The following is a 21,379-nucleotide window of genomic DNA, read 5'->3' on the forward strand; positions in this document are numbered from 1 at the left end:
TCTGAGCCCAGCCCCAGGCAGGCGAGTGCTGTCCATGGTGCTGAACCAGGCCCTCCGACACGGCCCTGCGGGAGGCCAGCACAGCGCTGGGGCCCTGGGACCCCGGAAAACGGGCCGGTCACTGCCGCATGCCTAAGAGGAGTGGGTATTATAGCCGGGTCAACGCAAGTTTGCCCCGGAGTGAGCCCTAAGCCGCATGGGGTGGGCGGGGTCTGCACTTCACCCCCATGCCGCCCTCAGTGACTCAGGGCCCCCTCTTCCAGAGAAGCACCAACACGGCGTCCACCTCAGCCTCCCTCCTCCGCGTGCAGGGACCCCAGGCTCACACCAGCCCGCCTGGGAGGCGGGTCCAGGCCAGCTGATGGTCACTAATCACCGTGATGCCCTCCCACCACGTCCAGGACAGGCTCTTGGACTCTGGAGTTCAGATGTCCAGGTCCCTGTGCGTATTTGGGGGTCACCACCTTGCCTCCCACCAGCACTTGGAGGGCTCTGAGCTGAGGGGTCTGGGAAGCCCTCTGCCCCATGCTGACCTTCACAAGTGAGCATGCCAGGGCCAGGAGCCAGCACGTGCCAGGGTCACGGCGGTGAGTGGGGGGTGGGCATATGGGGCCAGGGGCCCCGGGTGTGGCCTGTGCCCTGCTTTCTCTCCTGCCTCCTTCTCACTCGCTTCCCGCCTTGACTCCCAGCGGCACACAGACCTGGGGGCGCATGAGCATCTACTTCACATGCAGTTTAGAGCTAGTGAAGTCAAAGCTGATCCACTGTGTGCAGCTCTTTCCGACACCATGGACTGTAGCCTGCCAGGCCCCTCTGTCCATTGGATTCTCCAGACAAGCACATTGGAGTGGGTAGCCGTTCCCTTCTCCAGGCGACCTTCCACCCCAGGGACTGAATGCAGGTCTCCCACATTGCAGGCAGATTCTTTCCATCGGGGCCACCAGGGAAGCCCACCTAGATCCAGGGAAGCCTGGAAACTAGACTCTCTCAGAATTCTATCCTTTTCACGTCTCACTCTGAGGAGCCGCACGGTGGTTTTAAAAACGATAAATCAGAGCAAGATCTTAGTTGAGCCCGACCAGAACATATGCCCTTTCCAAGGGTTTTACACTTCAGGAAAAATACAAGTGATTGTGAGTAAAATCGGGATAAACTGCATTTAGTAGACAGAGTTTTAGAGGCATGCGGATGCTGGAAAGCTGAGTGATGACTGGCCTTTATGGAAAGGCCAGAAAGAGGTTTGGGGCGCAGGGAGCCCGCAGGTGGGGGTCAGCAGGACGCAGCTGTGGGTTCTTGGTCACCTTCCCCTGCCTGAAGCACCTGGCACGCTGAGCAGCAAGTCACTCCTCCCCAGAGGGGGCACCGCCAGGCGGGCATGCCAGGCAGGCGGGTGGGGCCAATCCCTCGCTGTTTATGATGTGCGCCTGGACTTGGGTCCATCACAAACGGACGCACCAACCCGGTCACTTGGACGCAGCCTGCAGCAGCGGCAGCTGACAGGCGACGGCCATAAACACGGCCGGCCAGCGCCGGGCACCACGCTCAGCGGCAGCGGGCCGCTCCCACGACGACCCCGACCAAGGTTCACTTGACAGCCCCTGCCTCAGTGCGTGGCCCCGCCAGCAACACCCCAGAAGGGAGCCTCGGGAATCGGCCACTGTCATCAGGATGAGCTTGTGCCGGGCACAGGGCGCAAGGCGGCCAACCGCCCAGGTGGCACCCTGAGCTGCCCTTCCTGTTCTCATGCCCGCAGGGATCTAAGCGCAAGGACAGAGCAGAGCAGGGCAGGCCAGGCCCGTTGTCCTGATCAACACCGACAGCTCCTGATGCTGGATTCTCCTGGGGGGAGGGTGCCCCACAGACCTGGGCCCAGGGGCACGTAGAGGCCTCCGACAGGGCGCTGAAGAGGGGACCCCCGCTCTCACACAGGCCCCTCCATAACCTCACACCCTCTTCCTGCTGGCTGAGTCGCACACCCACCACCTCCCCCTGACCCACCTCCAGCACCCTGACCCTGGCCCCACGACCACTGAAGGCTACGCCCCAGGGCCACTGCAAGGGGGACAGTCCCCAGGGCAGCCTCCAACCTCCCCACCCCTCAGAGCAGCCTCAGCAGCGTGTGGGATTTCAAGATTCACATGCCCAGACCTGCTGAGCCAGAGGTGAGACAGGGGCACCTGTGTGGCTCACCCCCCACCAGACGAGGGACCCAGCAGCTGTGTGGCTCACTCCCCACCAGACTGGGGACCCAGCAGCCGTGTGGTTCACATCCTCCCCCAGGAGACCAGGGGGGAGCATCTGTGTGATTCACCACCCCCGACCAGGGGACCAGGGACCCAGCACCTATGTGGCTCACCCCCTGCTCCCCACCAGAGGGCTCAGGTTGAAAGCTGCCCCTTGCCTCTGAGCCCCAGCCCTCCTGGGACAACTTCTCTGGGACAGCTGGCCACCACCAGGTTAGGGGCTTGCCGCACCTCTCCACAACCTCAGGGTCACCTGTCTGCCCAGGCCCTCCATATGGCCCCCAAAGCACAGCCCTTGGCCTCGAGCCCCATGTGGCCCCCAGAGGTCTCACCCTCGGGGACCCGAGCAGTGCCCACCGAGGAGCCTCTCTCTGCGCACCCCGGCCCAGGCCTCTGCTGCTTCTCCACAGGCACTCCGCCCGAGTCCAGCTCAGTGGACAGAACGGCACGTGAGCAAAGGAGCCCCTGCAGCCACAAGGAGACAGGCAGGGTCACCCGGGTGACAGGGGGCAGCCCACGTGGACACACAGGCGCTGCCGCCCAAGCCCGTCCACCTGCCCAGGTCCAGCTCGTGGGAACAGGTGAGGGGACAAGCACCCTGGGAGAGGACCGGGCCCATGCCTGGACCCGTGTCCACGGCCCGCGCTGTCCACTCCATGGGCCCTCGGGAGAGACGAGGAGTCCGGGGCCCACTGTGAAGGGACAGGCAGGGTCAGGTGTCCTAGACCTCAGAATGTTCGTGTCCACCGTCTCCCGAGTGTGCATAGGGCATGACCAGTCTGCTGCAGGCAGGGTGGGCACTGGTCCGGCCCCGAGAGGCATCATCTCCGATCCCCTGGCTCCTCCAGCCACACCCTGCCCCCAGGATACCCCCCTCCAACTCCTGCCAGGCCAGGGACCTGGGAGCATCAGACACCCTGCGGGTGTGCATTTTTATAACCACAGAACCCGGTACTGACGGACACGCCCTTTAATACAAACATCCAGAGAAAAACGGCAACAAGCTGTGGAGATGGCAGGCGGAGGCTCGCTGGCCTCCTTCGCCACGGTGACGTGGGGGTGGGGGATAGGAGGAGGGGCAGATGACCCCGGCCCGGTGCTGGGTGGGGACCAGCTGCCCGCAGAGGTTAGGGGGGCAGGTGGGCATGGGGGACGGCGGGGCCCCCAACAGCCGACTGCAGGGAAGGCCCAGCAGGCTGGACTTCAAGCCCAGCGGGTGGAGGAGACAGGCGTGGACCGAGCGCCGGGCGGGGCGCAGGGGCACTGCCAGCGGCAGGCAGGGCCCACTTGGCCCCCGAGCGCCCCCCAAGCCGCTGGACAGACGTGTGTCCTCGCTATAGGGCAGGGGAGAGGGGTGACAACCCCCCAACTCCCTGTTCCGACGCCTGACTGCCCCGCCAGGCTCTCCCACACGTCTCGCTGGGCCCGGCAGTCAGCCGCTGCAGATGGATGGTTTCTGGAGGGCCACAGGGCAGCGGCCCCACTCCCATGAGGAGGTGGGGCCGGCCCCCCTTTCCAGGCCTCTCGGAGGGGGCCCAGGCTTCGCCGTGGAGCGGGCCCCTCCCGTGGGCTCCGGAGCCCATCCCTGGCTGTGGGCAGGGCTGACAGTCAGTCCAAGATGGTCTTGAAGTCTGCGGTCAGGGTGGGGTCGGCCGCCGCCTCCAGGGCGGCCCGTGTGGGCCCCGGGAGCTGCCGGTGCAGCCGTGCTCGGGCTGTGGGGGGACTGGACTCAGAGCTCCTCGCGGGGGATGCCAGAGACCGCCGCTCACCAGGCACACTGCTGAGGCCACGCGGGCACCCACGCTGGGCCAGCTGTGCGCCGGCAGGCTTGGGGGTGCAAGCCTCAGCAGGGGGAGACAACCCATCATGCCCGGGGCCACGGGGGCAGCTGGGCAGCGCCTGAGGGGACGCAGGTAGGGGGCTGGCGGGCAGACGCCGCGGGGAGAAGAGGCCCCGAGAAGCACAGTGAGAGGTGGCGTGACCCGGGTGGGTGTGCCCTGGGCGGGGCAGGGCTGTGACCCTGGCTCCTGGGGACTCCTGGACCCACCCACCTGCCTAAGAGGCCACCTTGTGCCCGCCCACACCCACCTGTCCGGAGGGCCCCCAGCAGGCGGCTGTAGGTGACACGGTGGCGAGCCAGCTTGAGCAGGAAGGCGTGGAGACACAGCCACTGCGCAGCTTCAGACGGGAACAGGCCGCAGGCGCCCCTGGCCCCCAGTGACGCCCCTGGGGACACAGGAGACTGAGGCCCCGCCCGACGCTGTGCCCCGGAGCCCGGGGGCCCTGCAGGCGGAGAGCATCAGTGCGGTTTTGGGGACAATGTTGGGGGGCGGTAAAACAGCCATTTTGTTTCAGGAGCCACCCCGATAGGAGCCCGGGGAATTCTGACAACAGAGGTGTTTTCTTCAACTTCTCCAAGAAACCTCCACAAACAAGGGGCTCAACCGCGGGGCGTGGGGGGCGTGCAGCCCAAGTCCCCGCCCCCCGCGGGCCCTCAGCCCCGGGCGCCCGAGCACCTGCGTTCCTGGCTTTCAGGAGGGCGTAGCCGCGGGATGCGGTGTCGGCGATGACCCGGAGAAAGAACGCGGGGCTGCTCCTGACCGGCTGGCTGAAGGGCAGCTGCAGCACGCAGGCGTGGAACCTGGGGGCGGTGGCCCCGTCAGGACACGCCCCCCACGCTGCCCGCGAGGGGCTCCAGGGAGACCACTCAGGCTGAGCCTGGCTCGGGGTCCCCGTTAAGGGTGGATGAGCCCCGGACTCCACGGTTAGCTGCCTGCGCCCCGGCTCAGCTTCTGGAGGGGGACATGGCCCCAGGGCGGGGAATGTTCCGGAAGCTGGTCTGCGCTGATTGGCGCGGCTTCCCGCTGCCCCTCCTGGGGGCACCTGAGGGCTGGGGGACACTGCAGGCACTGACCTCTGCTCTCTGACCCGCCCCGCCTGGCCCTGCAGCCCTCACCCCGCCCCGACCCCTACGGCCAGGCCCCCGAGTGCTCCCTGGGGAAGAGAAGCGTTCCAGGGTGGACGAGGACCCCGAGGACACGGGCTGCCTCCTCGCACCGGGAGCAGCGTGCCCCCGCCGCCCCGGGCGAGCGCGGCACTGCGGCCCCCCCCCCCCCCCCCCCCGACGCACCTGTAGGCCTGCAGCAGGAATATCTTGTAAACGTTTGTGAAGACCGTCTGCAAACTGTTCACCTTCAGAAAGAAAAGAGGAGAAAACGCTGGTGGCGCCTCTGGCTTTGCACTCCTGAGTTTGCTTTACGGCCACATCAAGCGGAGCAGGAGAAAGGGTCGCCCTGGTAAGAACCCGGAGGCATCTCCGGGGAAACCCACCAGGTCCCCCGGGGCCCTCAGAGGCGGCCAGGCCCGCGGGAAGGGCGAGGGCGGGAGCCTGGCAGGATGACAGCCCAGCCCCACGGGGACAAGCAGGGGCCAGGCGAGGACTGCTGGGTGAGGGCTGTGGGCACATGCATGCACACAGCTGCACACACGTGCACACCCACACGCTCGGTCATACGTACATGAGCACACACGTACGTGATGACTAATGCCCTTTCACACATAGGCACACACGCACACCCACACGCTCGGTCATACATGCATGTATGTGATGACTGTCCTTTCACACACAGGCACACCTGCATACCCACGCGCTTGGTCATACATACACGTGTGTGATGACTAATGTCCTTTCACACACAGGCACACACGCACACCCACACGCTCGGTCATACATACACGAGCACACATGTATGTGATGACTAATGTCCTTTCACACACAGGCACACGCGCACACCCACACGCTCGGTCATACATACACGTGTGTGATGACTAATGCCCTTTCACACATAGGCACACCTGCACACCCACACGCTCGGTCATACGTACATGAGCACACACATATGTGATGACTAATATCCTTTCACACACAGGTACACGTGCACACCCACACGCTTGGTCATACATACACGAGCATACACGTATGTGATGACTAATATCCTTTCACACACAGGCACACACGCACACCCACACACTCGGCCATACATACACAAATGTGATGACTAATGTCCTTTCACACACAGGTGCACACACGCACACCCACACGCTAGGTCAATCATACATGAGCACACATATATGTGATGACTAATATCTTTTCACACACAGGCACACGCGCACATCCACACATTCGGTCATACATACACGTGTGTAATGACTAATGTCCTTTCACACACAGGTGCACACACGCACACCCACACGCTCGGTCATACATACATGAGCACACACGTATGTGATGACTAATACCCTTTCACACACAGGCACACGCGCACACCCACACATTCGGTCATACATACACGTGTGTGATGACTAATGCCTTTTCACACACAGGTACACGCGCACACCCACACGCTCGGTCATACATACACGTGTGATGACTAATGTCCTTTCACACACAGGCGTGCACCCGCACACCCACCCCCCCAGGATCTATAACACATGGGGTGCCAGCTGCCCCCGTGCCCCACGGCCCCGCCCCCCACCTGCAGGTCCAGGAAGAGCCCATGGCACTTGAGCTGCAAGACCGCCAACAGCTTGCGACGCATGTTCCTCCCGGGCTTGAAGCCCTGGGTGAAGGTGAGACTCGCTCTGATGGACGTCCGGGCGTAACTGTGAGACAGGATGGGGTCCTGGGAAGCACGTGTGTCCACCCCATATTGACCCACACTCGGATGTCCCGCCCCTCGGCTACACTGATTGGCCAGGAAGGCTGCCTGTCCCCCACACGGTCACAGCTTCACAGGCAGCCAGGCACGACTGTAGGCGGGTCACGACTCGCCGGTGTGTGGACACGCGAGGGGGTGTCGGGAGCAGCATGTGGACACACGGAACCGCAGACGCAAAGCGTCCGCCCAGGGAGCGCCCTCGTCTTTCCAGGGAGCGCCCCACGAGGGAGCGCCCGGCGAGGGGCCGGGGGCAGCCCCCAGCTCCCCAGCAGGACTGGGCTAGCACCACAGGACAGGGTAGCCCCATCCAGCAGTGCCCTGAAACTGCTCATTACTCACAGAGCAGAGGACACGCCTGCATCCACAGTGCTCCTCGGGCCTCCACGTCTGTGTAAAGCCTGGGGCTCGCTGCACCATCCCAGGGCGGGGCGGGGTGGGGGGAGGGGAGAGGGCCACCAGGGGCTCAACTGCATCCCCAAACTCACAGGCTGAGCCCCGCCCCCGCGACCGTTCAGGGACAAGGCCTTTGAAATGGTGACTAAGGTCAAAGAGCGCATAAGGGGGGCCCGAATCCACTGGGACGGGGGCCCCAGGAAGAGACGCTGAAACGCTGAACACAGAGGGTGACCACGTGGGGGTTGGGGGCGCAGACGCACCCACATGCCCCGGAGAGGCTGCGGGAGGGATCGGCCAGGGAGGGACCTACAGAGCCGACCACGTGCCCCGAAGCCCTGTCCCCGACGGACCAGAGGGGACCACGAACCCCAGAGCCCAGTGAGACCTGGGGCTCGTGTCCAGCAGGTCCTGCCTCTCCAGGTCACAGCCACACGCCTCCCCAGGGAACACGCTCGCGCCCGAGTCCGCTATATGGTTTCCTTTCATGAAAAACGTTCGGAAAACCGCTGCCTCGGAGAGCCGGTGCCCGCCGCCCACCGTGTGGCCTCTGACCCCAGGGCCTGGGGCCGTCGCTCACCTGGAGTGGTCGCCATGCACCTCCAGGGTGCGGGTATCCAGCAGCAGGCCGCACCAGGGGAACAGGCAGTGGGCCGGCAGCTGCAGGGGCGCCGCGCCGCCCAGGGCCCCGGGCTCCACGGGGAAGTTCACCACCGTCTTCCGCAGGTTCACCTGGCAGCCGTACTCAGGCACACCGCGCACCAGCGTCCTGAGGCCGGGCGCCGTGTGAGCGCTGGACGGACAGGGCTGTACTGGGTGTCTCGGGGGCGCTGGGCAGCATCACCCAGAGAGGCAGGCGGGCCGCTGAGGGTGGGCTGGGACCGCGGGCCCCCGCGGAAGGCTGGACACGGCCCGGCTCTGCGGAGCGACCTGCTGCTCGTGATCAGGGGCCAGGGTGGCTGGTGGCAGAGGCGCCCCAAGGACCAGCCCTGAGGCGTGAGTGGACGCTGGGACTGTACGCCAGGCTCTTGGAGCCCTGGGACTGCACCGCAGGACGCTCCCCAGAGGCGCAGGGACGCACGGGAGGACCGTGTTCACACGCCTGCAGGACGTGTGCTGGGAGGTGCGTGCAGAGAAGCACACACAGGGGGCTCACCTGAGGAAGTCTCTGGCCCGCGTCAGGTGAGGGGTGACCAGCAGGAAGTCGTCCACCAGGCGCAGAAGCACCCTGGGCATGGAGAGACCCCACAGTGAGGGCAGACCCTGAACCACCGCCGTATGCCCACACACAGCGCCCTCCCGGGGGCTGGTGAACGCTGCAAGGCTTAATGTCTGAATTCAGCCGGATGCGAATAAAGTGACCTTCTCCAGAGAAGCCAACCACAGACCACTGTCCGTGGGATTTGGCTCCGGCTGGGACGAGCAGGGCCCAGCAGTCGGGCTGGGAGCAGACGGGCTTGGTGCCGGCCAGATGCCCTGGCCACGCTGCAAGCCATGCTCACTCCCTGCTCGAGGCCTGCGAGCACCACCCCCCAGCCCTGTGCAGCAGCCCCTGCACCCCAGACCAGAAACAGAGGGGCCCCAACAAGGCCACGCCCGCCAGCACGGGGGTGCGCCCGCTGCCAAGGGGCCTGCCCGTTGCCACGGGGCTGGCTGTGCCCACTGGCCCGGAGGCTGTACCCGTCCTGCTGGACTCCAGGGAAGAGCTTGTTCTCCATGTCCCCGTAGCAGAAGCTGCAGAGCAGGGTGGACAGGATGGAGCCCTGGGGGATCCCCTGACACTGGATGTAGGACCTGGGGGGCAGGATGTGGTCAGCAGGTGGGCCGGCCACGGCGAGCCTCACGTTCACGTCATACACACACATGCACAGACATAGCCACACGCACACACAGGGGTGCACACACCACTCCCACCTGGGGGAATGCGGATCAACACATTTGTCACACCCCCCACGAAGCCCTGCCACACGCCTGCCCGGCCACACGTGGCACGACCCCGCTCCACGAGGGGTGGTGGCCCTGGGGAGGAGTCAGGCTCCAGGCCTTTCCCGCAAAGGAGGATCTCTTCCCCCTGGTGCCATGTCCACGTGTGTGCAGACCTGTGCTCTCGTCAGAAGTCGCCCTGCTGTACAGTGAGCAGGCGTGCCTCCCCAGAAGTACGTATGAGTTTATATTTTACTGGAACTGCCTTGCCATAAGCATTGTAGTTACTTGGAATGTAATAATAACAAAGGTACATCCTTTAGGCAGAAAGTTCCCTGAGCCTGGAGCACGTTCACAACCCCTGAGATGGCCGTGGCCACGAGCCTGAAGCCCCCTGGACCCCTGCGACCCCCGGACCCAGAGGGGTCTCACACAGGCGCCACCAGAGCAGATGTGGTTTCACACACGTTAAGAGAACGACCAGCTGCCTTCTGAACCTGAGCACGTCCCGTAAGTGGAGGGCCGTGTGCTGCCGCCCTGGCCACGGGGCTGGGACGCCTCCTGGGCGCTGAGCGGGCAGGCGGGGCCCAGACCTACCTGCCCCCGATCCTGATGACGTGGCTGCGGACCAGGTGCAGGAAGAGGTTGAAGAGGCTGCTGCCAGGCTCGTTCAGGGAGCAGCTCTGCAGAGGCAGGTGGGCGAGGGGCTGGAGTGGACGCTGCTCTGGGCCGGCATGTGGCCCGGGGGCAGGGGCCCGCACCCAGAGGGAGGCGGCAGGGAGCCCCGCGTGGCAGCAGGGAGCCCTGAGGGCCCAGGCCCCGCTGGGGAATCTGCTCACGCAGGAAGTGCGTCCCCACAGGGCTGAGTTGGGGGCGGGTCTGTGGGGCAAGCCCTCTGCCCTCCTGGAGGAGGTGCGCACGCCTTCTTGTGTACTCAAGGCCAAAATGGAGGGAGAAGACGGGCAGCAAAGCGCAGAGGGGCCACGGACGGCAGGGGTGCGGGAGGCCCGGGAGTAGGAGGAGGTGCCCAAAGGCAGGGGCGTGTCTACACTGGCCAGCCCACGAGGCGGGTGCCCACACCCACCTGCTCGATGACCACGGCGTCCCTCAGGGAGCCCATCGCCTGCAGATGCTCCACGAGCTGCCTCAGGTACGGCTGGAAGTCCGAGAAGGTGGACACCTGCCGGCCGAGGACGGGGTGAGGCGGGTGGACACCCCGCCCCAGACAGCATGGGTGCTCAGGATGGGGGTCAGAGCCTGGGGGGCTGGCCACGGCCACTGTGACCGGGCAGAAAATGCCGGGCCGCTGGGGGTGCCGGGGAGGTGCAGACACAGACGGGCTGGGGTCTTGGTTTTTGGGGTGCATCGTGCCTTCCCCTGACCTCTCCCCAAGGCCGGGATCCACTGAGCAGAAAGACTATGGGGTTCTGGGCCACGAAGCAGCAAGGAGGAGTTTGGGTGAACTCCGGAGTTGGTGATGAACAGGGAGGCCTGGCGTGCTGCCGTCCGTGGGGTCGCAAAGAGTCGGACACCACTGAGTGACTGAACTGAACTGAAGGGGCAAGGACTGACGGCACCCCCGGGGGGCTTGCAGAGCAAGGACCCTCACTCAGGCACCCCAGGAGCCACGCTGAGCCGAGCACGTGTCCTAGCAGCCAGGGGGCTGGGCCTGGGGGCCCCTCGCAGTGGACACCGGGGAAGGGGAAGTGAGGCAGGCCAGACGCCACGCTGTCCACAACGAACCCTTGCAGGACTCAGGTCACAGCTCCGCTGTCAGGGAAACACCACCCACCCTGGAGAACTCACAAACCCACACGTTAAAGTTCCTAATCACAAAGTCTGGCGCTCTGTGGAAAAACAGGCCCAGGTGTGACCAAAACCTCTCACAGGACAGACAGATGAGAAACCTGCCCGGGGGCTGGGGAGGCGCCAAGTTTCTGGAATTTTTAAAATCAGTCAAGATAACACTGCTAACAAAACAGAGGCAAAGCGGAGGGACTTAACCAGAGACCAGGAACCTGCGAGAAAAACCAACTTCTACACCTGAAAAACAGGCCAGCGAACTTAAGGCCTGGTTAGACGCGCTTAGAACTAAAGGTGGGAAAGAGCAGACGAGTGAGTCTGAAGACCGGCCTGGAGGAGCCCAGCCTGGAGCAGAGACGGAGCACAGCAAGGCGCCAGCACAAAGACGGGCTCAGAACAGACGCCGGCGACTTCCCTGCGGCCCAGGGGCCAGGATGCCAAGCTCCCAAGGCACTGGCCGGGGTTCAGTCCCTGATTAGGGACCCACGTTCCCCACGCTGGAACTAAGATCTGGGGCAGCCTAATTAACTAATTAAGATAAACCAGCCCCGCCTGAACGTGGCAGCTCGAATAACAAACATCCCGACAGCACTGGGGTCAGGCAGCCAGCAGGCGGGCGGTGCAGGCACAACATGGTTTCAGCCCAAAACGGCAGAGAAGCTGGGTCTGTCAAAATGAAAAACATCTGTTCACGGAGACTCCGCTTGCGACGGCAAAGGCTAGGCTGAGACAGCATCCATGACTGCCCAGAGGCTTGTCCCCAGAACATGGGCTCATCCCCTCAGACGACAAAGGAGACAGACGGCCCCACGTGGGGAGACTGGACGGGTGCCCCCCAATTCCCCCAGAGGACGTGCCAGCCGGGCAGCTGACACATGAGGTGCCCAGAGCCCGGTCTGCTGGACCTGGTCCCAGAGACGGGCCTGTGTGGTCCCACCGGGCTGCCGGGCCACAAGCTGCAGCCCTGCCCTTCCGGGCTCCCAACACGGCCCGCTGGACCCCCTGAGGCCCGCAGGGCCGCACCTGGCACCTCTCAGGTGACGTCTCCTAAAATGACACAAGCCTGGAATCTGCCCACGGGATTTGGGACGAGGGTTTGTCTCCACAAACAGCGCATCACAGGGGTGCTGGCAACCGCCTGGATCCACATCCGGGCACAAACCAGCAAACGCCCACCCGGCGGAAGGCCGGGCCTCACCCAATAGCATCAGAGGCCGCCACAACGGCCCCAGACACCCGAAACCAGACGGGAGGGGGAGCTTGCTTGCATGTATCACAAGGTTAGACAGGTGAGCCTGCTGCCTGTCGGAGGAGGGGGCCTGGAGGGCGTCCTGCGGGTGCTGCCTGACCCGTGTCAGACGCCCAAGATCCCCCCAAGCTCCCTGCATCACACACCCTGGACTCACAAACACGCTCAGCGGTGCCTGGGCCCAGGTTTTCTGTGCGCACTCCCCAGCGCTTCCCGGGAGCCCACCCACATCTATCTCCGGGTACACACGCTGCTCTGGGCGGGGGACAAGCGCTAGGAGCCCCCATGGCCTCGGGGTCCACCCAGAGCCCGCGTCCTCTTCCAGCCCTTCCTGGCCTGAGACCCCCATCCCTGGGGGGAGAAGTGCCCCGCCGCCCACCCCATGATGCACGTGCGTGCAGAAGGCAGCGCAGCCTCCGAGTCGCAGGCAGGACGCCCCCCCGCCCCGCCCCCCCGCCAAGGGACACACACATGGTCCTGCTGCGTGGCCATGGGAACACCTCAGGACACCCGTGTGGCTCTGCTGCCGCCCGGGTCCCCCGCTCTGCGCAGCTCACGTGCAGTCAGGCCTAGGGGAGGGGCGGACCGGACAGGAATACCGGTAAGAGTAGTCCTAGGGGCTCCACAGTGCTGACCGTGCGCCCCCCGCCCCCGCAACCACGCCCCCCCGCACTGCACTGGCCCTGTGGGTCTTACGTGTCTCTTGAAGGACTTGCGCATGCGCCCGCGCGCAGTCCGGACCATGGCGCAGTGGCGCACGCAGTACGTATTCTCCTGCGGCTGCAGCACGTTAGCGATCACCTCTGCCAGCTTATCCTGGGGGAGGGCATCGTAGGCCCCCACCACGTCCACCTATGCGGGAACAGGGGCCTGAGGACACGTTCACTTCTAACCCCGAGCTTTGGGTCCGGCTCGTCCTGACCTGCCATCAGCGGATGCTGGGGTGAATCGAACATGAGGGATGGGGAGACCCTGTACCCCCATCCCTGCCCCCATGGGCTCTCTCTGAGACACCCCACACCCCTGGACTCTGAGTACCCCCAGGACTAGCCTGCGTGCCCTCTCTGAGCTGCAGGCTGGTGTCCCAGACGACCAGGGCATGACACAGGGCACCCGGCACAGGGGTCTGAGTAGGTGTCTCCTTCGCTGGAGGGGATCCCTGAGGGCAGGAGCCCCAGGGAAGTGGGGTGCACTCCCAGAGTACTCCAGAGGCACAGAGCCTCTGCCCTGGGAGCCAGGCCCCCTCCCTGTCTTGCAGCTCACAGGAGAAGCTGAGAGTCACGTTTAACATGGATGTGACTCTACCAGGGGTGACCCATCGCGGCACACATGGGGCTGTAGGAGGTGGTCACTCCCCACATCAGCGGGGCCGGACCCACAGAGTCACCTGCAGGCCCGGTTCTCTCCATAGGGGTGGCAACGGGCACCCACCTTGACGAAGTAGAGCGGAGGGGCTGGGCCCCGGGCCCTCAGGGGCAGCACGAAGGCCCGCCAGGCCCTGTGGATGTCGTCCATGCCCAGCACCGAGGCCCCCAGGAGGCCAGGCCTCCGAGCTCGCTCGTAGTTCAGCACCGCGAACAGCGTCTTGACCCGTGAGCTGAGATGCTGCACCTGCGGGCCCAGCCCAGATGGCAGTGTTACCAGAGCAACTATGGCCAAAGGGACTCGGAGTCGGACAGCCCCAGGGACCGTCCCTAAGGGGACTCAGGGTCAGACGGCCCCAGGGACCATCCCCAAGGGGACACCAAGCGTCAAACAGCCACCAAGCGTCAAACAGCCCCCAAGCGTCAAACAGCCCCCAGGGGCTGTCCCCAAGGGGACTGGGGTCAGACAGCCCCCAGGGACCGTCCCTAAGGGGACTCAGGGTTGGACAGCCCCAGGGACCATCCCCAAGGGGACACCAAGCGTCAAACAGCCCCCAGGGGCTGTCCCCAAGGGAACACCAAGGGTCAAACAGCCCCAGGGACCGTCCCCAAGGGAACACCAAGGGTCAGACAGCCCCAGGGACCGTTCCCAAGGGGACTCAGGGTCAGACAGCCCCAGGGACCATCCCCAAGGGGACTCAGGTCAGACAGCCCCCAGAGACCATCCCCAAGGGGACTCAGGTCAGACAGCCCCCAGGGACCGTCCCCAAGAGGACTCAGGTCAGACAGCCCCCAGAGACCATCCCCAAGGGGACTCGGGTCAGACAGCCCCCAGGGACAAGGCGAAGGTCCCCTGCTCTCTGCTGCCCCCTGCCCACCAGCCCCCCTCAGACCCCAGAAAGACCATATGGCCAAGCTGCCCACGCCCACTTCAGATCCCAGAGTGTCCCCAGGGACCCATCCTGGGATCACGGACACCACTTGTGGAAATGGCAACCAGCCACACCCTGGGTCCCTCTCCTCACCTGGTCCCCCCACCCAGCAAAGAGGGACGCTGCCTCCTGGGGGAGCACCCTCACAGCGGGTGAGCAATGCCTCACTGCTCGTGGACAAGCCCCCACCAGTAGTGATGGCTTCTCTTTGTCACTAACGGTAGAATCACCCCAATCACTGCAGGGGGCTCTGGCAGGGGCGGGAGCTGCTGGTGACGCAGGGGTGGCGGTGAGGGGGTGGTGCGGGGGGACAGTCACAGGGGCCAAGCACAGGGGTGAAGTCCTGGGGACCCTGGCAGGCTGGTGACAGATGTCACATACCCCTCTGCCCCGGCACCCCAAGAGCACACTGCCCCCCTGCCCTGGGGGATTCCAGGAGCCAGGGGGGCACAGCGGGGTCTCGGAGCCCAGCTGGCACCCCGCAGGACAGGCCTCACTGGGAGCTCCTTCTCTGGACCCAGGAGTCCTCCGGCCACGCCCCCTGGCTCCCCAGGACCTCACCGCGGCCCCCAGACACCCTGGGACTTTGGCCACAGCCACTGGACCTGGGTTTCAATGCACTTTGCCCAGAGCAACGCGAGCAGCGACCTTCTTGTCTCTGGGCGGTGCCGGGGCGCCCTCAACACAGCCCACGTTCACGATGGGCCGCAGCCCGCCGGGCTTGGGGACGAAACGGAGCCTGGATGTCAGCAGAGCCGGCCTGGCCTCCTGGTGCTGCCTGACCTCTGCTTCTGACAGTTCTCGAAGCCGCACACGGTCTAAGTGTTGTCTGAAACAGAGGTGCCCGCGGGCAGCCAGGGTAGGTCAGCCTGGTGGGCGCCCGTGCCCATGCAGTGGGCAGAGCTCATGACCGGCATGCCCGGCTCCTGGTGGACAGAGCTCTGACCAGGACTGGACAGGACGGCTCGCTGGGGAGACCCTGGGGTCTGGAGTGGGTGTGGGCAGCTTGGCCACCAAGTGCTTCTGGGGTCTGAAGGAGGCTGGTGGGCAGGGACCCCATGTCCTCCTCCTGGAACAGGCAGGGGGTACTTGGTGGAACCCCCAGGAGAAGCAGAATCATCTCCCCACAGACCAGCCGGCACCTTGTCACCCGTAAGCTTCAGCCTTCACCCTAAAACCATCCACAAGCATGGGCAGGGGTCCTCCCACCTCCTGGCCACTATGGGCAGTATGCTCCCCGGGCTGGTGGCCCCAAAGGAAGCCCATGGTGGGACTCGAGCATCCACCAGGTGGGGGACAGGCCGCAGGGGCCCCACAAGAAGAGCTGGGCTGCCCACCTCAGTTTACATGCCAGGAAATGCTTGAATGGGGTGCCCTCACTCAGACCCACGGTTAGGGCCTCCAGAGGCTCCCCAGATGCCGGAGGACATGGGCCCCGGCCCATGTGCTCAGGGACCCCTGATCCGCTCCTGACTTGGGGACCCTGGCCCACATACTCAGGGACCCCCACTTAGCTCCTGACTCAGGGACCCTGGCCCACGTGCTCGGGGACCCCCACTTAGCTCCTGACTCGGGGACCCCAGCTCTGCTCCTGACCCAGAGCACCTCCCCTGCTCAGACGCTCAGCTGGGACCCCTCTCGCGGGGCGCCTGGACAGGCCCAGCTCGTGTCTCAGGCGGCCCCCCAACCTGTCCCGGCTGGGTCCCCGTCCACTGACAGCCACCCAGGCCTTCACAGAGGACACAGATGGCGGGTGGGGACAGGGCTCGTGGCCGCCGCGCGGGCACTCAGCCCCTGGGCGGCCTGCTTCATGGTGCCCCCACCACCCCCGGCGGCCGGCGTCAGGTGGGTCCGAGCATGCGGGCACGGGCGTCCCCCTGCGTACCTGACGCCCAGGCGCTGCAGCTGGCTCCAGATGCGCTTCCGGAAGAAGAAGAGCCGGTTCTTCTGGAACGTGGTCTCTGTGACGTAGAAGAAGCTCCTGAGCAGCTCCACCACGTAGGCGCCCATCAGCCAGTGCAGGAAGCGACCCAGGACGGCCTCGCGCTGGCGGTGCTCCGCGGCGGGCACGCAGCGAGCCCCTGGGAGGAGAGACACCGGTGCTCACCCTCCACGCTGCCCACCGTGGGCCGGGACGGCTGCCCACGGCCTCCGAGTCCACGGCAACTCGGAGCAGGGGCACAGGAGAAGGCGGGTAACTCGGCAAGGAGCTTCCCCGGGTCACGGGCTAAAGAGATGCTACCGGATCTCTGCGCTTTGATAGAAAATGTTTTTAAGTGAGGTTCTCCTTTCTTTTTACTTTTCTCTTGTGGCTACTGTAAGACTCTGAATGAGGCATGGCGCTCACGTATGTTCCTGCCGGACAACGTGGACCCGGAGCCCCAGCACTTGTCCCTGAGCACGCAGACCGGGGGAGCCGGGGCTGCTGTCCGTACGGGGGGCTTGGGGAGGGCTGCGCTGCAGTTTCAGGCATCGCCACGGGGCTGCAGGGGCTGGAAATGCCCGGGGGTTTGCAGGCTGAACACGGGGGGCATGCAGAGGCGGTCGCGGGCTGAGGAATGCCCAATGCTGCTGGCTCCAGACACACGCCCCGCGGCCCTCTGTGGTTTACGCTGTGCCACAGGGGCCTCAGCGCCGACAGAGCCGGGGCCTCACCAGCCGAAGCCCGCTCAGAGGACAAGGAAGGGGGCCCGGAGGTGGGTCTGGGGCAGGACGGTGAATAGCCAGCGAAGGAAAGAGGAGGGGGTGAAGCCACGCCCACACTGACCGAGGGAGCAGTGAGAGCAACGTCTACCTTGAGCCATGGCTGGCTGAGCGGGGAGACAGTTCAACTGTGATCTGACCCCAACACGCGAGGCTACAGTTGGAAGGAAACCATCCCGAGGGCAACGGAGAACACAAATCTAATTCTAGACGAGACACCCACACACACGTGAAAAAATGCACATCAGGAAACGGAATAAAGACACAGGAAAAGCAGGCAAATCGGGGAGATGGGAAAGACGCAGCCAGACTCGCCGGTCGGCACAGAGGAGTGTGGTGCAGGGCAGCGGCAAAGCCCGCCAGACGCGGTCGGAAAGACTCAGCGCTGCGGCAAGCCCGCCAGACACGGTCGGGAAGACTCAGGGCAGCGGCAAGCCCGCCAGACGCGGTCGGAAAGACTCAGCGCTGCGGCAAGCCCGCCAGACACGGTCGGGAAGACTCAGGGCAGCCGCAAAGACCGCCAGGCGCGGTCGGGAAGGCTCAGCGCTGTGACCTGACACGTACGCTACGCGTCCTCACAGGACAGGAGAGGCTGAAGTTAAAAACTAGATAACGGAAACCGCCTCGTGGTGAGGCAGGGAAACAGACTCTCCGGTAAAGAGAGGCACCAGACGCTCATGAGAAAAGCTGACGCACGAGTCGACGAGGCGGCCAAACCTGGCTCCAGAGCACTGCCATCACCTCCTTCCAGATGCCAGGCTCTCAGGAGTTTAGGGTCAGACTCGGGAGTGCACGGAAGAGGCTGGCCCTGCCACTCCTGGCTCTGCCCTGCGGACATGCAGGGCCGCGGCTGCACGGGAGGAGCCCCACATCAAACCCAGACCGCCACATGGGGAGGGACCCCAAAGGCCCAGCTTCACAGAAGGTCCCGCTGCACCCCAGCAGCTGCCCACTGTCCTGGGACCCGGCCGGCAGCCAGCTCTCCCCTCTGTGCCCACCCAGCCCGGGGCCTCAGTCAAGGACACGGTCCTCTCGTACCGGCCGCCAGTGGCCCTGGCCTGGTGGACGCACAGTAGAACTCACTGGGTCTGCAGATGGCTGACCAGAGCTGGCTGGGGAACCCCAAGCCTTACCTCCCAACCCCACCCACGGGGGTTCTCAGCCCAGTTCCCACTTCTATCAGGGAGCATAGCTCAAGGCAGCTAACCTTGAGGTCAGAAAGGGATAATGAACCCCCGCAGCCACGCCCACCGGGGCTCCAGGTGCCCCACCTGCCATCTGCGAGTCCCCCTCTCCACTACCCCTTCCCAGGCCCAGAACCTCCATGAAGTCCGGGATCCACGGGTGGGAGATTGGGTCAGAGGCCGAGAACTGAGATGGGGAGCTACCAAGAAGCCCCCGACCCCTCCCCCGGGTGCCTCACCTGGGCTCGCGCGCAGCCAGGCACAGTCCTGCACCTTCATCTTCCACGTGAGCTCCTGCTGCGAGAGCCTGCCGTGCTTCCCCAGGGAGAGGAGCTTCTTCACGTTCCGCAGGAAGCGCCGCTCGTTGTGCCGGGAGCCCCAGAGGCCGGCGGGCACCAGGCGGCGAAGACAGGCCCGCAGGAGGCCGTACACCTGCCAGGGGCTGCTGTGCTGGCGGAGCAACTGGACCAGGCGCCCTGAGTTCGCCTCGCCCTCGGGGGCAGCGGCCGGCCTCTCAGAGGGGCAGCCCCCAACACCAGGGCACTTCTGATGGTCTGGCCCCGCCGGGGGCGCAGAGGCCGGCAGCGGGCAGTGCGCCCTGAGCAGCGCGCCATAGGGGCACCGCGCGTGGTTCCCAAGCAGTTTCCGGAACAGGGGCCGCATCTGCCAGTAGCGCGCGGGCAGGCGGCGCGGCCGGCGGGGAGCCCCTGGCGGCCCGGGCTTCGAGTCCAGAAAGATGGTTTCCACGAGTGTCCGCGCCCCGGCCAGGCTGGGAGGCAGGGAGCAGAGCAGGAAGGAGCGGCGCAGCTGTTCGCCACCGCCGGAGCAGTAAAGGAACCTCTTGGTCTCAGCGCAAGCTCCGGCACCCGGCTCGCCCTCCGAGGGTGACAGCCGCCAGGACGCGGAGCCGACACCCCGCTCGCCGCCCGGGAAGAGGCGGCAGGGCCCGGGCACGTCGCCCTTCCGAGACTTGGCTTCCGCAGCGTCTCGGGTAGGTGTCACCACGCGGGGCGGGCTGCGGGCCGCCTGCCCTTCGAGATCCCGCCCGGGCTCCAGGCCGCGCCTGGGCCTCTTGGCTGGAGGCAGTCGTCCCCGCGCGCTACTGCGACGCCGCCTCGCGCCCTGGGCCCGCGCCTCCAGGAGTCCTTCGGCCTCCCCGTGGCCGTCGTTCGACGAGGCCGGGCGCGGGAGTCCGAAGCCCGCCCGGGTCCCGCCCACTTGCCGCGTGGGCCGACGAGCGGCGGCGGCGGCGGCGCGGAGGTCATAGAGCGGCGGCCCACACACCTGGTAGGCGCAGGTCGGGGGCACCAGCAGGTAGAGCGCGCAGCGCGACAGCAGGTGGGTGAGCACGTCGTCGCCCACGCGGTGCAGCAGCAGCCCCCAGGCGCCGCTGCCGCGCAGCGTGTCGGTTACCGTGTTGGGCAGGTAGCTGCGCACGCTGGTCGTGAAGGCCACGGGCGGCCCGCCGCGGGCCCCGGCCAGCAGCGTGAAGCCGAAGGCCAGCACGTTCCTCGCGCCGCGCTCGCAGAGCCTCTGCACGACTCTGGCCACCAGCTCCTTCAGGCAGGACACCTGCGGGAGACAATCCGTGAGTCGCTGGGGACACGGGGACGTCCTCCCTCACCCCCTCCGCTATCACCCCGCCGGCCCCGCCCAGGCTCCCCGGGGACGGCCCACCTGGCGGAAGGACGGGGCGGCAGGGGGCGGCTGCGCGTCCCAGGGCACGCACACCAAGCACTGAGCCACCAGCGCGCGGAAGGCCGCCGGGTCCCCGCGCCGCACAAGCCGGTGGCCCTGGGGCCGCAGGCGCCGTACGAAGGCGGCCAGGGGCAGCACCTGCCGGTAGCTGGCCCGCAGAAGGGCGCGCACGGCCCGGCACCTGGGCGCGCGCGGCATCGCGCGGAGGAGCAGGGGTCCGGGCGGAGGAAGGGGCGGGGCCGGGCGGAGGAAGGGGCGGGGTCTCGGAGGCCCGCAGCCCCGCCCCCTGCGCGCCCTCGGGGCCGCGGACGGGGGCCCGGTGTTTGCGCCCAGGTACGACGAGGACCCGGCCTCCTCCGCGCGGCTGCTCCCGGGCGGTCTCCCCCGCCCCGCGCCGCCAGCCCTCCCAGGGCGCAGGGGTCGCGCGAGGGGTCGCACAGTGGAAAGGCTCTGTGGTACCAAGGGAGAGGACCAGAACGCGGGGTCCCTGGGGGGGCCTGGTGCGTTCGGCGTCCCCGGGGAGCAGGTTCTTCGGGTTGGTTGCTTTAACACCCGGGCCATGACCGTGCAGCGAGGGATGATGCTCTGGGGTCCAGAAGGGGCTCATGGCAGCGAATGAGTAACTTTGTGCGAAGAAGAGAATGGACCACCGCCCCTCCTGGCGGGCCTGGGGAAACCAAGGGGGCGCAGATGCATCCTCGACCATTCCTCAGGGGAGTTCCTGGAGCCTTCCCCGGCGCGGGCGGGCGGCGGGCGGTGGTCAGCGGGCAGTGGTCAGCGGGCAGCGGGCGGTGGTCAACGGGCAGCGGGTGGTGGGCAGCGGGCAGCAGCAGCACTTGCCTTGCGGGCTTGGTTTCCTTGGCTCCAGGCTGTACTTTCTCTTTGCGGGATCTTCCGTGGTTCTCACCATAAACGGAAATCCTCAGACCAGTTCTCTGTTAATCACCCATCCCATGGGTAGGGCAAAGGAAGGGGAGAAGTGGAGCCACGGGTTCCCTGGGGCACCACCTGCAGGCTCCTGGCACCCATTCATGGCTCCCTTTACACCCAGAGCCACCCTGCCCTCTACAAGCACCACGAAGACCAAGACGGGTCAAGGGCCTGCCCAGAGGCTCACAGCCCCAGGAGGATCAGGGGCCTCACCTTCCTGCCCAGCCACAGAGACCCTC

General features: G+C 65.8%; 1 protein-coding gene and 1 long non-coding RNA gene across 4 annotated transcripts; one reads left to right on the forward strand and one right to left on the reverse strand.

The window, feature by feature from the left end:
- Window positions 1-1,554: 1,554 nt before the first annotated feature.
- LOC147350020 (uncharacterized) lies at window positions 1,555-6,894 on the forward strand. Its single transcript, XR_015149126.1, has 5 exons — window positions 1,555-2,162; window positions 2,281-2,456; window positions 2,654-2,824; window positions 4,599-5,539; window positions 6,785-6,894. It is a non-coding gene; the product is annotated as an uncharacterized LOC147350020 (long non-coding RNA).
- TERT (telomerase reverse transcriptase) lies at window positions 3,199-20,972 on the reverse strand. 3 transcript variants are annotated; one of them, XM_086362427.1, is made up of 16 exons: window positions 20,190-20,972; window positions 18,752-20,084; window positions 16,511-16,706; window positions 15,274-15,454; window positions 13,761-13,940; window positions 13,026-13,181; window positions 10,362-10,457; window positions 9,875-9,960; window positions 9,035-9,148; window positions 8,511-8,582; window positions 7,935-8,123; window positions 6,779-6,905; window positions 5,374-5,435; window positions 4,760-4,884; window positions 4,332-4,469; window positions 3,199-3,955 (listed from the first exon to the last, which is right to left on the reverse strand). In XM_086362427.1, the coding sequence occupies exons 1-16, from the start codon at window positions 20,769-20,771 to the stop codon at window positions 3,852-3,854; spliced, it is 3,741 nt and encodes a 1,246-aa protein (XP_086218553.1). In that variant the 5' UTR covers window positions 20,772-20,972; the 3' UTR covers window positions 3,199-3,851. The 3 variants fall into 3 exon arrangements, 2 of the variants coding, with proteins under 2 accessions (XP_086218553.1, XP_086218554.1); XR_015149123.1 differs by lacking the exons at window positions 3,199-3,955; window positions 4,332-4,469; window positions 4,760-4,884; ... (2 more) ...; window positions 7,935-8,123; window positions 15,274-15,454 and having other exon boundaries at window positions 8,361-8,582; XM_086362428.1 differs by lacking the exons at window positions 3,199-3,955; window positions 4,332-4,469; window positions 4,760-4,884; ... (5 more) ...; window positions 9,875-9,960; window positions 10,362-10,457 and adding an exon at window positions 12,801-12,898.
- Between the last annotated feature and the right edge of the window lie 407 nt (window positions 20,973-21,379).

Source organism: Bos grunniens, chromosome 20, assembly GCF_055505025.1.
Source record: "Bos grunniens cultivar Pamir isolate PY7600 chromosome 20, Bosgru_T2T1.0, whole genome shotgun sequence".
Lineage (NCBI taxonomy): Eukaryota > Metazoa > Chordata > Mammalia > Artiodactyla > Bovidae > Bos > Bos grunniens.